We start from the raw sequence: 15093 nt of genomic DNA on the forward strand, positions 1-15093 counted from the left end.
CTTGATTATTATGAAAGTTAATGAAGTTGATAAAATTTTTAAAAATAAGGAAACTAGTTTTATTCTGTGATTACTTCAATTCTAAATCATAACTAATAACATATAAATTTAAAAAAAAATCAAAAAACGAGAGAAAATGTTGAAAAAGAAACATCACATCATTAGTATTTTTTTGGAAAGAGCACCTACTTCCTGCAGAATACAGTTTGGGAAACCCTGTGTTATGGACATATGTCCTTATCAACAGATTTTGCACCAAGCTACTGGTAAAATTGTATCAAGCCTTTTGACATTAAGAAATAAGAAGGATGGTATAGCGGTATATAATGTAGAGGGAGCCAAGCCTGATGTGGAATTGATTAAGGCTGCTTAGAATAAGAAAAGTGACCATAAGTCACCTGGAACAAAGTAAGGCAGATATAAGATACAAGTTGCTTCCATCTTTTTGTGTTCTTTTACTCTGAAATTAAATACACTAATGAATATGGACGGAAGGCAAGGAATATTTAAATGAAGTCCAGAAAATTATCAATTTTTATAAAATGATAAATAAGGATGTAGAACAAAATTCCTTTGACAGTTTGTTACTTCTGTTTTGTGTATTGTCAATTTGTATAAAACTGCTAGTTTCTGTCAAATGCATTTCTTTTTTATGATAATTTTCTTATATTTTTCTCTTTTTCAGGGTGAACGAATATATAATGTGACACATTACAATCAAACATTTGACAATATGAAAGGGTTTGTGAATGACAATCCTTTTCTATGGTTTTACCAGTTGATTTATGGCATGACATTTGTTGTAATGATGGTTTTTGGGATGATAAAAGGAATAGGTATAGCAAGACAACTACTGTATGGTTAGTGTCATTATCTTCAACTTTCACAAAATGAAAAGTATGCAATTGGAGATCGGCTACTACTGATTTTTTTATTTGCGAACATCTTCCAGGTTCTTCTAGATTACATGATACAATGTTCAGAAAAGTGATGAGATGCCCAGTGTCTTTCTTTGATGTAACACCTGCAGGAAGAATATTGCAAAGATTTTCAAAAGATATGGACGAACGTAAGAGCATAGATTTAATTCATTTATCTCTTGTTATTGTTGATTCCTGATGTTAAGGAAACATTCTCTGAAATTATTGGATTTGATACCCATGTCTTTAATGTACTGAAAAATAGGACAACAAAATCATTTATCTCAATAGATTTATTTTATCCCTACAAGGAGTCAATACTCTGATGTCCAAATAAACTAAGGAAAGTAAGCGTCAAATATAAAAATTCTGCAGTGCATGAAAAGGAGGATTAGATTTAGAACATAGATATGAGTAAACCATCCAGTGAAACATGTAGTTTGCTGTAGAGTACAGAAAATGTTAAGGAGAGCATAATACTAATGACCCGTAAAAGTTAAAATCAGAAAGGAAGTTTACATGAGCCATAAAAATTGTTTATATTTGAACTCAACATTGTTGTTAGGCTACATTCAAGGCACATGAACTACAACCACATGTACTACAACATTACTGTCCACTATAGCTCAGCTATGTTTGTTGCTGTACATTTGTGGGTCGGAAGTGTTCACATTGTGCCACATTATTGCCACAAAATGGACGAACGCATGCTGTTGGAAGTGAGTGCAGTTCTCCTTCCTTTTTCATCACAAGAGGAATAAAGTTAGAAAGAGCAAGAGAAATCAGGCTTTGTGGGTGCATTCATTATGTTTTTTTAAGTTTTCGGAATGCCGACCACCTGTCAATGAAGATTAATCGCTGCCACCATACTGTTTCCAAGAACAAAGTTGACCACCTGGGGACGCAACATGCAGTTCAACACAACATGCACAGTTTCCGTAGCTGTTTCATTACAGTGGCTTTGGTTGGAGGAATAGGTGGCAAAAAAGTGCTTCCATTGCAGGAATCGGGAGAAGGAGAGTGGGTCTTTGGCAAGTCCAGCATGGTTAAATTTGGGTATAGGACTAAAGGCAAGGCCTTTTGATAGGATTGAAACTACTGTGAAGCAGAGGGTTTTGGTGGAAAGGTTAACAACCGTGTTATGGGAATGGTAGAGAATTGGTAGGGAGTTTTGGGGGACATGGCAAGTTGAAAAGGTGAGCAAGGCAGGTTTCAGCTGTTATGGGGGATGGACAAAGAGGAACAAGGCCTTCACAAACAGGCACTATCCCCCAGACATAGTCTGCAAACAGATCTCCTGTTCCATTTCGCCTCACAACCCCAATCCTCCCACCACACACCAGGAACCAGCCATAAAGGAGTGTCCCTTTTTGTCACCCAATACCTCTCTGGAATGGAACAACCGAACCACATCCTTTGCCAGGACTTTGTTTACCCATCATCATGCCCTGAAACAAGGGACATCATATCTGATATACTTCCCACCACTCTTAAAGTGATGTTCCGTTGCCCGCTCAACCTCGACAACATCCTAGTCCATCCCTGTGTCACTCCCAATCCCAACCCCTTGTCACAAGGATCATATCCCTGTGGAAGACCGAGGTGCAAGACCTGCCTAGTCCACCCACCCAACACTTCCTATTCCAGTCCTGTTACAGGTTTACCGTACCCCGTTCTGGGCCTCTGTTAAAGAACCCATGTCATTTACCAGTTCTGCTGCAATTGTTGCACAGTTTTTTTATGTTGGTATGACTACCAACCAGCTGTCCACCAGGGTGAATGGCCACCGCCAAACTGTGGCCAAGAGCAAAGTGACCAACCTGTAGCTGAAAATAACATACTTCATTTCAGTGGCTGCTTCACTACCCACGCCATCTGGATCCTTCCTTAACCAACAGCTTTTGTGAACTGTGCAGATGGGCATTATACTTACAACATATTCTTCACTCCTGTAATTATCCCAGCCTCAACCTACAGTAACATTGTGTCCTCACACCCTCCACCCAACAGTTTCCGCCGCCACTGTCCTATCATCTCCTCCTCATGCTTGTCACCCATCCTGTTTATTTACTGCCCTCTGCCAATGAGCTCGCCCATCGCTGCCTGCTCCTCTCAGTTTTCTCTCCTACACCCCCCCCCCTCCCCCCACCTCCCTGCCTCACAATCTCCTGACGCTGTACCTCTCGGTATTCTAGTCCCTGTACACTCCACCAGGCACGTTCATCTCTCTCCACCCATGCGATACTATCCCTTCCCCTCACTGCCCCTTCCAGATTGCTGCTTGAATCCCACATGATAATTGCATTCCGGCACGAGATGCTGTAGTGGGTAGTCATGTGCACTTGAGGTGTGCTTACTTGTATGTATGAGGGGTGTATGTTTCTCTGTTGCTGATGAAGGCTGTAGCCGAAAGCTTTATGTAAGTGTCTTTCAGTTGTGTCTGTCTGCAACATAACACATGTTCTGTGCAGTAAGTAGCAATCTTTCTTAATGTACATTGTTGATATTCCTACACAGATGGAAGTTACCCTTACAACTCATCCTCACCTCCTGTAGTTGTTTTGATCTCAATCTCCGATAACCCACTGTCCCCACATTTTCCACCCAAAAGTTTCCCCTTCTTCTGTCCTGTCATCCCCTCCCAATTCACGTGCCCGCATCACTTTGTGTGTGCGCCACTCCCCAACAACCGTGTCTCACATTCCTAACCCATGTGTCTGCCACCCCTCATTGCTGGTGTTCCTAGCCAGCAAACCAGCTCCTCCCCTCCAAACTGTTACAGACAAACCCCCAATCCCTCTCCCGTCTCTCACATCTCACACTCTGAAATGCAACACTGGTGGCGCCATGAAGGGGCATAGGTATGTGTGTGTGTGTGTGTGTGTGTGTGTGCGCGTGCGGGCGGGTGGGGGGGTCCGACAGCCAATCAGTTCCAGTCATTCCACAACGGAGGAGATCAGGGTGTATATAACCTGGGACAACCAGGAGATTCGGGAAAAACCCAGGACTTTTTTCATCTGGGAAAAACCCGGGAATTTTGTAGAATTCCGGGAAATTTTCATTCTTTTAGTTTTCAGTTTAATTTTTGTAATTTTTACTGGTAAGAACCGATACTCTCACAAAGGATATTACTGTATCCCGCCACTGCAGAATACTACTTCAACAATAAAACATAAATGAGATAAAAAAATGAAAAAACTTAAATTGCAAAGGAAAGTGCTCATGCAAGCGTCTGCCAACAGCAAAATGTGTCAGAGGCTTTAGGAAGATTATGCAATGCTTCATAGTAACAAATTGCCTCCCATGAGTGTGAAGTCACAACTGTTTACATTAGATTCATTTTAGCAGTTATGAGCGGGCTCATGCGCATGCGCAGTTGAGCCGCGTTTGAGTAGTAGATACTCCCGCTTCTGGCTACAGGAATGTGGCTGTTGGCTGTGTAAGCAGTTGCAGCAAGCAGCTAGATGATATCAGGAAAAAGGGGTGCCAAATTCATATCAATCATCTTTTGGTGCAGTTCTTCTTGAGGAAAAAATCTTGTTTCCCCAAAGCGCCTAGCATCCAGCACACGTTGGTGTATCGATTATTCATATTATTTTTAAACGCATCTCTGTTGGTTTTTGAACATTTTTGAACACATTTTAAGTTGATGTCTGAATGAATCACAAGTTGATTTTTGAATGCATGCATAGTGTAGCTGATGTGCCTGTCAGGAGAATCCTCGTAGCATCTAGAAATAAACTTTTTGCAGACAAAAGGGGACAGGGCTATACGAGCTGAGTGGAGTAAAGCCGAACAGATCAATGCCAATCACTGTCTGATTATGTGGGTGATTGGGTTTGTGAATGATCAGCTTTGTTATAATTATTAGTGAAATCCATAGATTCAGACCGCCAGAGGAAATAAATGACTTCAGGAATAACAGGTGAGAAAGATTACGTAGATCTTCTTGGTGTATCCAAGAAAATGAAATTTTGACAGAAAATTTTTGGCTAGATAGCTACAATATTAAGGACCAGTTGTACAGTCCCTGGTTAGCAGTCGCTTAAGTTCTATTCTGGAAGTATTGCGAAAAACGTGTTGTATGAACATGTAACAACACCTAACCAGAGAATAACTGCGGGATAACTAAACTGGTGATTCTGGCAGGGTTAGTGAAGTTAATCATCAAACAAATTTTGACAATGGCTGGAATAGCTACAGAATTGGTGATGACAAGATTGTTTGTTAGAACGAGGAAGGAGAAGAAATGAGATCACACAAATTATAGAAGAATCAGTCAATTCCAAATTTATATAAAAATTTCGTAATACTACTTTTCGATCTCGTGCTTGATAAACTGGTGCGTATGAATGAAATGTGAAACTATTCCCTAACATAAAGCTTTTTGCTTGTAGTAGACCTAATAGGCATTTGATATTGGTACTTCGTGAATTATATTCTGTCGTGTTATAAAAACAACCATTTGTGCCAAAACAGTCTCGTTTATTTGGTGTGTGTTACAAAATTGCTGCAATATTAGAAAGGCCCCTTTTGTTTTATCAAGCAGACAGTGACAAAATAGACGTAATCAGATCGAGAAACCACACCAGTCATTGGTATTATTTGTATTAGTAACTTTCTCAGTATTAGATAATGACATTTCGTTTTTTCATGTAGCAAAATGTTTGACAACTTTGATGAGGTAATAGATTCTTTCGCAGAAAGGAAAGCACACCATGTAAAGCTATAGCAAGATTAGAGAGTAAAAAATGCTAGGAGCTAAGGATTGAAGAAATGTGTACTTTCTTGCTTGTCTCTTGTCTTTATTGGGTATGTCACACAAAACAGTAAGTTATTAGCTAATAGGCAACAAAGAGTGCAAATTTTATGAAGAGTTCTTCTTCTCCTGATTACAAATAATCCCATCCGCTATTAATTACGTTAAAAAAAAAAAAAGACGGGCAAGCTGTCAAACCAGCCTACTGGGAGCGGGAGAGGCACCATAAGAGATTTCAATTTCCACATAGTTTGATGGCATCCATTACAAAGTATACACATGTAAATTTCACAGAGCAAAATACAGTGATGTGCCATAGAAGAATGCTGTATGAAGAGACGTGGCACTGCACTTTGGCACACATAAGACAAACTATGAGGGTTGGAGCTTAAATAGTGGCAACTATTTATTCACAACCAATGCAAAAGAGTTACATGCTTCCAACTGTTACTGTCCTTCGAAGTAGTCACCATCGTTGTGTAGAACCCGTTGCCAGCGATTTGTGAGGCGTAGTACACCGTCAGCAGACCCTGTTCTGTTGACGGTGCGAATGGAGCAGTCCAAAGTCATGGTGATTCTCGTGGATGACTGTTATGGTGTTATCCTAACGCATTACGTTCCTTCACAGCAGACCGTCAGTGCACAGTATTACTGGAGCATCACCTGCGACCAGCTTTGCAAAAGAAGTGGCGACACTTTCTGCGCAACCCACCCATCATTTTGCATGACAATGCGTGAGCGCATACAGCGCAAGCTGTGGCTGCTCTCTTCGGTCCATGGGACTCAGAAGTACTGTACCATCCACCATACTCCCTGGACTTTGTGACTTTGCTTCAGAACTGTTCCAGAGAGTCGACAGGCAGTAGACTGCTCCATTCCCACCATCAACAGAACAGGCTTTGCTAATGGTATAGTACACCTTCCACATAACTGGCAACGGTTTCTACACAACGCTGGTGACTGCTTTGAAGGACAGTAACAGGTGCAAACATGTAACTCTTTTGCATCAGTTGTTAATAAATAGTTGCCACTATTCAAGTTCCAACCCTCGTAACATGTCTTACATTTCCTCGAACACACTTGTTTTATGTTTCAGACTTTTCAGAAAGATGTGCGCTACAAGATAAACATATTTTTGAAAATTCGTCGTCCCCCCCCCCCCCCCCTCGTATTGACCCGGTTCACAAATATCGTAGATCCGGGCTGATGTGCAGAGCAGTCTGAGTTATAGTGGGTAGTCTTTACGTGACCCGTGTTAACGTTTAGTGATTTTGCTGTTTCCCCTTCGTTTACTCTCACGCCAAATGAAAACAAAATGGATATTTGCAGCCGGGAGCTATCAAGTGAATTAAAATACATTCACATAATTATGGAAGGCTGAAACATATTATTAGTTTCAGGTTTTATTCGTTTCCACCTTTCTGACAGTCAAGCATTAATCGCCTTGCAAAACAATGAAGTTATTTTTATCTGTTTGCTAAAGAAATTTGACTTTTATTAACCTTTTCCGCAGAGGCAGTCAATGTATTTGAAACGAAATGTTTAAATCCACAGTATTAGCTAGTTTGAACTGTTTACTGCATTTCAAGTGCACTTTCTCATCTTTTAGCACGTATAGCATTATGCCATAATAAAGAACCAAACATGATATAATACAGTACTGGTGCTCCAAGAAAATTTACATCCTGAAAACCACACTGAAAAGCGCAATATCAGGTCGAGGCCTACTTCATTGGGAATCTGGCTGACATACGAATGTGCAATTTAAGTCGAATTACGCATTTTAGTATGGTTCACAAAATTTCGATGCTCTTGGAGTATCCTCTGATGTCTTTTTTTTTTTTTTTTTTAACCCATAATGTTATGATCTTTTAATGTTTTACACGTACGCACATGCAGGCTTCCTACGTCATGGTAGCTGCACAAGCGCAATGACACCTGTTATCTGCACTCTCTATCAACTGCTGAAAGGAACCTGTTTCTAACAGGTTGCGGGAAAATATTGTGAATGGTGCTTTGAAAAGTTTTACTTTCAAAGTAACTGTCCTGTTACGTAAGCTGAACTATGTGCGAGAATGTGCCATGAATTTCTTAAATCACAGAGCATTTGGCTCTCATTTAAAAGTCAACTCTTTGATGATGAGCCATTTAGAAGAATTTTGAACCCTGAAGACCAGACATTCCGGGAATTTTTCATTGTTTTTGTTCTCAGTTAAATTTTTGTAATTTTGACTAGTAAGAACCAATACTCTAACAAAGGATATTACTGTATCCTGCTACTGCAGAATAATGCTGCAGCAATAAAACATGAACGAGAGAAAAAACTGAAATAAAACTTAAACTGCAAGGGAAATGCGCTATATACAGCAACAAAACACAGTGCTCATACAAGTGTCTGCCAACAGCAAAATGTGTCAAAGGCTTTAGGAAGACTATGCAATTCTCCGTAACAACAAATTGCCGTATAAGCAGTCACAGAAAAAAAAAGAGGCAGCCAGGTGCTACCAGGAAAAATTTTACTGGCACGGTCAAGCTGCCAGATTGCGCAGCAGCCCTGGATCTAGGAAAAAAAAACTTGTTTCACAAAGCGCCTAGCATCCAGCACATGTTGGTCTATCGATTATTCGTATGACTTTGGAACATGTCCCTGTCGGTTTTTGAACATTGTAGAACATATTCTAAGTTGATTTTTGAATGAATCATAAGTTGATTTGTTAATGCGTGCATAGTGTACGTGATGTCTCTGTCAGTGGAATCTTCGTCACATCTAAACTTTCCTGCAGACAAAAGGGGCTATACAAGCTGAGCAGAGTATAGCCGAATGAAAGAAAGCGAACAACTGTCTGATTATGTGGTTGATTGGGTTTGCCAGTGATGAGCATTTTTATGATTACCAGTGAAATCCATGGATTCAGACTACCAGAGTGCGAATAAATGACTAACAGGAATAACAGGTAAGAAAGATTACGTATTATCTTCTCGGTGTATCCAGGAAAATGAAATTTTGACAGAAAATTTCTGGCCAGATCGCTATACCAGCACGGGCCAGTTGTACAGTCTCCCGCTAGTAGCCGCTTTGAGGTCTATTCTGGAAGTAGTGTGGAAAACGCGTTGTACGCACACGTAACAATGCGTAGCTGGAGAATAATCGCGGGATAACTAAACTGGTGATTCTGGCAGAGTTTGTGAAATTAACGGGCGAATAAGCTTTGAGATTGGCAGGAATTCATACAGAATTAGTGATGACAACATTATTTGTTAGTACAAGGAAGGAGAAGAAACGGTGACATCGCTTAAATTATGGAAGAATATGACGATTCCAAATTTATATAAAAATTTCGCACTACTACTTTTCGATCTCATGCTTGAGAAACTGGAGCGTATGAATGAAGTGTAAAACTATTTCCTAACGTAAAGCTTTTTGCTTGTAGTAGGCCTATTAGGCATTTGATATTGGTACTTTGTGAATTATATTCTGCCGTGTTATAAAAATGACCATTTCTGCCAAAACAGTCTCGTTTATTTGGCGTGTGTTACAATTGCTGCAGTATTATATAGGCCTATTTTGTTTTATCTCACAGACAGTGACAAAATACAGGTAATTAGGTTTTTCAGTATTAGATAACGACATTTCGCTTTTTCATGTAGTAAAATGTTTGACGAACATTAATGAGGTAACAGATCCTTTCGGAGAAAGGACAGCATGCCATTTCAAGTTGTAGCAAGATTAGAGAGTAAAAAATTCTAGGAGCTAAGGATTGAAGAAATGTACACTGTCTTGCTTGTCTCTTCTCTTTACTGGTTATATGTATCCTATACTTAATTTTATGTGACACAAAGCAGCAAGTTCTTAGGTAATAGGCAATAAAGAGTGCAAATTTTCTGAAGAGGGGCAGGATATCAAACCGGCCAACTGGAAGCAGGAGAGGCACCATAGTACATTTTAATTTCCACTGTTCTGAATATAGTTTGATGAGATCCACAGATCGAAATACAGTGACGAGCGATAGAAGAATGCTGTGTGAAGAGGCGTGGTGCTGCACTTTGCCACACTTGAGATCAAGTAACATATCTTACAATTCCTCGGACACGTATGTTTTATGTATCAGACTCTTCAGAAAGATGTGCGCTACAAAATCAACATATTTTTGAAAATTTGATTTTTTTTTTTAACTTTTGACATCCTATCTCAGACGCTCGAAGGACGCCACTATCTACTATTGCCCCGGTTCGGAAATATCGTAGATACAGGTCTGATGCACAGAGCAGTCTGAGTTATAATAGGGAAGCGGGTAGTCTCCATGTTTACATTTAGTGATTTTGCTGTTTCCTCTTTGTCTACTGCACTCACGTCAAATGAAAACAAAATTGATTTCTGTGGCCGGGAGCTATCATGTGAATTAAAATACATTTACATAATTACGGAAGGCTAAAAGGAGTTATTAGTTTCAGATTTTATTTTATTTCAACCTTTCTGACAGTCAAGCATTAATTGCCATGCAGAACAATAAAGTTATTTTTATCGGTTTGCTGAAGAAATTTTCCTTTATTAATCTTTTCTGCTGAGGCAGTCAATATATTTGAAACAAAGGGTTTAATTCCAAACTGTTGGCTAGTTTCAACTGTTCGGTGCATTTCAAGTGTATGTATTCATCTTCTAGCACATATAGCATTATGCCATAACGAAGAACCAGACATTAGATAACAAAGTACTGGTACCCAAGGAAATTTGCATCCCGAAACCACATTGAAAAGCTTAATATCAGGTCGATGCCTACTTCACTGGGAATCTGAGACTCATTTAAAAATCAGCTGTGATGACGAGCCATTTAGAAGAATTTATAGCCCAGAAGATCACACTTCTATGTCGTTATAAAAAAATTTACTGGCACATTTGTGTGATATACCTTAAAATGTAATACGTGCATAAAAGACCAACATTATATGTGAAAGCTTAGCTTCTCTTGCAGCGTATTGGCCTTAGAGACCAATATTATATGTGAAAGTTTTGTTTTTCTTGTAGCAACATTATTTATATTAATTTAAACCATTAACTTTTCCTGCTCGTGTCTTCGCGCTATTTAACAGCGATGTTGCTATTGGCTGACTACACCACGTGTGCGAAGCTCTGAATATGTGCTGTCATCCGCTGGCGAGGTCACGTGACAAGCGCTATGACTGGCTTACAAATATACATCGCAATCTCAATTTCAATGACTCGGAAAGTAACATGTGGTATTTGGTGAAATTCCAATTTATACTTTTGTAATACAAAAATATGCAGCGTACATGTTACTGCACATCAAACATCTTTCCAAAAGGTGTTTTTTCCTCTGAGTTTTGTTTTCTAAAGCGCCGGGAATTTCTACGCCCATGTATAAAACCATAACCATTCGAAGGATTGATAAGTTATACATTTCCGAGAGAAAATATACTGTCAATTAAAGGGAAAAACTATGTTTCCACCCGGTAGAAAGTGTATTTTTAACCGGGAAATCCGGGAGAAATCCGGGAATTTTTTTTCCTTGTCCGCGTATACACCCTGAAAAAAGTCCCTGAATCACAAATAATACATCCCATAATAGTTCCATCACTTTCTGTGGAATCTTGTTTAAATTTCTGAGCCAGAACAAAAAAATCATAATACTCCGTGCTTGCGGTCCACAGTTCACTGAACGTATGTTCACTGCAAGCCGAGGAGACCTTAACTGAAAGTTAAATATTTTACTTTCTTTCAAAACCATATACAAATGGAATTAGACACACAAGCCATTTCTCTTATAAATAATAATACTTGCTCAGGAAAATTACTGAAAAGCTACTGGAAAAGAAAAGGAGATTATGTGGTTAGTTCAAAGAAGGGATAAAGGTCCCCAAAAGTGAGAAAGGTGCATAAAAATTTGTCTTTGGGCAATATTTTGCACAGTAATACCTCTCTGAAGAGCTTTAATTTACACTAAGAAAAAAGATGGGCTTCTAAAAATTGTAACCCTGCTGATAATTCTGCTAGTATCAGAGAAGCAAGTTAATTAAAAATTAGGAATGGCATTTCACAGTGCAGTACAATCATATTAAAAGCTTTTCATTGATTAAAAGTTATTATTCTTTAAATTACAGTTGCTTCTCTTTTTCCAAATGTAGTTGAGAATCCGTATGCTACAAGAAATTTTGTCAATGTCTGTGGTGGAAGAACAGTTATAGTGATCATGATTTCGTTACGTGGTGGATAATTCAGCCTATTTCTCTGTAGCCTATCATCATCAATTGCCAGTTTCCATGCAACACGAAGGGTAGTAAAGCCACTGGAGCCTAGTCGAAGTTGTTATTGCACAAGATTATGTCTGAGGAAAGGAAAATCTTATCCCATGTTTCTACCTACTGTGATTCTGACAAAAGGAGCCATTGAGATCAGAACTAAATGATGTGAAGGGGATCTGAAACCTTCCTGTCTGAATGAGAGTCCCAGACCAACAGATAAAGATATGGAGCACACTATCTGGGAGGAATCCAAGGGAAGTGTCAAGTGTGAGATGCTCATCCAATAGAGTTATCTCCATTGCCAGTGTCTTGTAGCCTGATTCCACTAGTCCCTGCTAAAAGCTTTCCAAATAAACCCCGGATATCAATACACAATTTGGTGATCATATATTTTGCATCACTGACTCCCCCTCCATTGCTGCCAAACTTCTGACTGTGAAAATTGCAGTGGAATGTTTATTGATTATTTCAGAATCATTTTTCAGGTCGTCACCTAGATTGATTTAGCTTGATTAGAGGAGGATTATTTTCATGTGGACAAGTTGCATGACTTGTAGCTGTGCCTAAAAACAGCTCATAATCTTGGATACATATAAATAGATATATATTTGTTTTGTTTTTTAATTTTCTTTTGTTTTGCAGTTGATGTTCGAGTACCCTTCTTCTTCGAGTTTGTATGGCAAGGATTGATGTTTGTGATCACCCAGATGTTCCTGGTTTGTTTCATCTTTCCTATTTTCTCCATTGCAATGGCTGTGGCAACAGGTAAGTTTTGTGGAAATATTTAATTAAATTCATATTGGTGTTTTTCTGTAACTAAGATTGTACATTTGATGTTGATGTCAAAGGTCAAATTTCATGGGATATATGTGGATTTTGGTTGAACTAAGGTACTGCTGGGTGCTATGTAATACAATAAGATTTTTGTGTGTGTGTGTGTGTTTGTGTGTGTGTGTGTGTGTGTGTGTGTGTGTGTGTGTGCAAAAAAAGTACCAACAAAAATTCCAGCGGAATTAACAAATCTCATTTTAAAGTACAACAAAACAGGCATAAACTTTATGGCAGATTAAAACTGCTTCCCTCACCAGGAACTCAACCCAGAACCTTGACTTTTGCATGCACTGCTCTTGCCAACTGAATATGGATAGCAGTAAGAGAATTCCTTATGAATGGCATGGTTTCAGGTTTGAGTACCATTTGCAACACGTTTGCATATGAAATTTCAAAACAGTGTACTTGTTGTTGCTGAGTGAAATATTCATTCTGAAAACAGGTATGGGAGCAAGAGCTATACACTTGGTAACAGTGATATTTAGACCAGGCCCTGTGTAATCAATTTTTGAAGTTTGATTTTCTACAGACCTCTATCTGTCATAATAGTGAAGGGTGTCTTTCAGTGTACACTTTGTCACTGATGGAAATACTTCTGAACAGTTTAAAAAGTTCGGTGCAATAACAGCTATGAAATTTATCAAACTAGTGTTATATGTATTTAATTAGATCTGTAATTAAAACATGAAAGTATTCAAATTTATGATATTAAATATTTTTAAGATATGGGAACAGTTACACACACACACACTCCTACTAGAAAAAAGAGCAAGAGCACAGAAGCTAATGTTAACTTTCTTCTATTACATATTTCTGTGTGCCACACGCAAATCGTTTATAGATACATGGTTGCCTTTCCATTATTTTACATACTTTTCCATCCAGGGAGTTCCATTATTGTTATACATGAAATTTGTGTCAACAATTACGCTCTGTTTATTTCAGGCCTCTTCGTTTTTCTGGATATGTGGCTTAATGTTGGTTTGAGAGAGACTAAGAGACTCGACAATTTGTTGAAATCACCAGTTCTGAACCATATATCTTCGTCAATGGCGGGGCTGTCAATTATTCGCACTTATGGCAGACAGAAGATATTTTTGGAAAGGTAATGAATATTAGAAATATTTTTAATTGGTTCATTGAATCACTCGTAGTGTAACAACACTCTTGATATTTTTAATCTTTTAATTGTTTTTTAGAGGAAATTACTTCTTCCTATACATATATTTCTTGAAAATGAAGCAATTTTTGTGAAAATAATATATCACTGCGTCTATACAAAACAGGTTTGAAAAGTTACAATTAAACTAATAGAGGCTAACAAAATAACTTGCCAAGTGTGAGGATGATAGCAGACTAGCTTTTGTGTTTATGGAGTTACGATGTTCACAGAGAAGACATAAATTGCATTGGTAAAGGAACAAGTGGCTGTGCTACCTATCTATAATGTTTATGATGAACCTCTCTGAATACTGTTTTGCTGTGACAACATAACAACGTATAATTATGTGGATTTTTTATCTGTTGTGGATATTCACATTTTAACAATGATTAGCAGCAGCAAATTCGTGCAAGGAGAAATTTTAAATGTTGTGATGAAAGGAGAAATATCTGACAAAAGAAAAGAATATTAGATGAACACGTTATAGTATGGAACATGAGTTGAAACTCCCACCAACAGCTCTACTTTGACGCAAGACATTGTAACAAGTTTGTTTGGCCTGTTTTGGAATGTTGTGTAGAGTGAAACAAGTTCATAACATATCCAGAAATGGAGATTACCTGAAATAAAAAAAGTAAGTAAAAGTATAACTACTGCACCAATTGAAGCCATTAAATATGTATATAAAATAGGTTTTGAAACGCTTTCAGTTGACAAAAAAAAATCAGAAACACTTAAGAGAATTTTCAGGCTTCACTTTTCAATCAGTAACTGGAAAATTTGAAACTAAGATATCATTTGTTGAAAAGTCATTTTCAGAAGCAGAATCGGGAGCAAGTTACAGTATAGATAGTGGGATGGAAAATGAAATAACTACTAAAATTTGTTATTGTGCATCCAGTATAGAAAAACTTCAATTGAAAATTAACAGTGACATAGAATGTGATGGTGGTGGTGGTGGTGGTGGTGGTGGTGGTGGTGGTGGTCGTCGTCGTCGTCGTCGTCGTGGTGGTCATGGATGGTGATGACGATGATGACTACTACTTTTCAGTGTACCCAAGAAAATGAAATATTGACACAAAATTTTTGGCCAGTTCACTATACTAGTAAGGGCCAGTTGTACGGTCCCGGCTAGCAGCCGCTTTAAGTTCTATATTGGAAGT

At 38.4% G+C, this 15093-nt stretch overlaps 1 protein-coding gene across 2 annotated transcripts in view; it reads left to right on the forward strand.

Moving 5' to 3' along the window:
- Positions 1 to 15093, forward strand: part of LOC126248684 (ATP-binding cassette sub-family C member 5-like) — a 288000-nt gene that overhangs the window by 187209 nt on the left and 85698 nt on the right. For both annotated transcript variants that reach the window (XM_049949958.1, XM_049949966.1), the window contains 4 exons: positions 686 to 860; positions 953 to 1069; positions 12580 to 12702; positions 13714 to 13873. In XM_049949958.1, the coding sequence (XP_049805915.1) occupies positions 686 to 860; positions 953 to 1069; positions 12580 to 12702; positions 13714 to 13873 (575 nt within the window). The remainder of the gene's footprint in view (positions 1 to 685; positions 861 to 952; positions 1070 to 12579; positions 12703 to 13713; positions 13874 to 15093) is intronic.

The sequence above is a fragment of the Schistocerca nitens genome, chromosome 1 (assembly GCF_023898315.1).
Source record: "Schistocerca nitens isolate TAMUIC-IGC-003100 chromosome 1, iqSchNite1.1, whole genome shotgun sequence".
NCBI lineage: Eukaryota > Metazoa > Arthropoda > Insecta > Orthoptera > Acrididae > Schistocerca > Schistocerca nitens.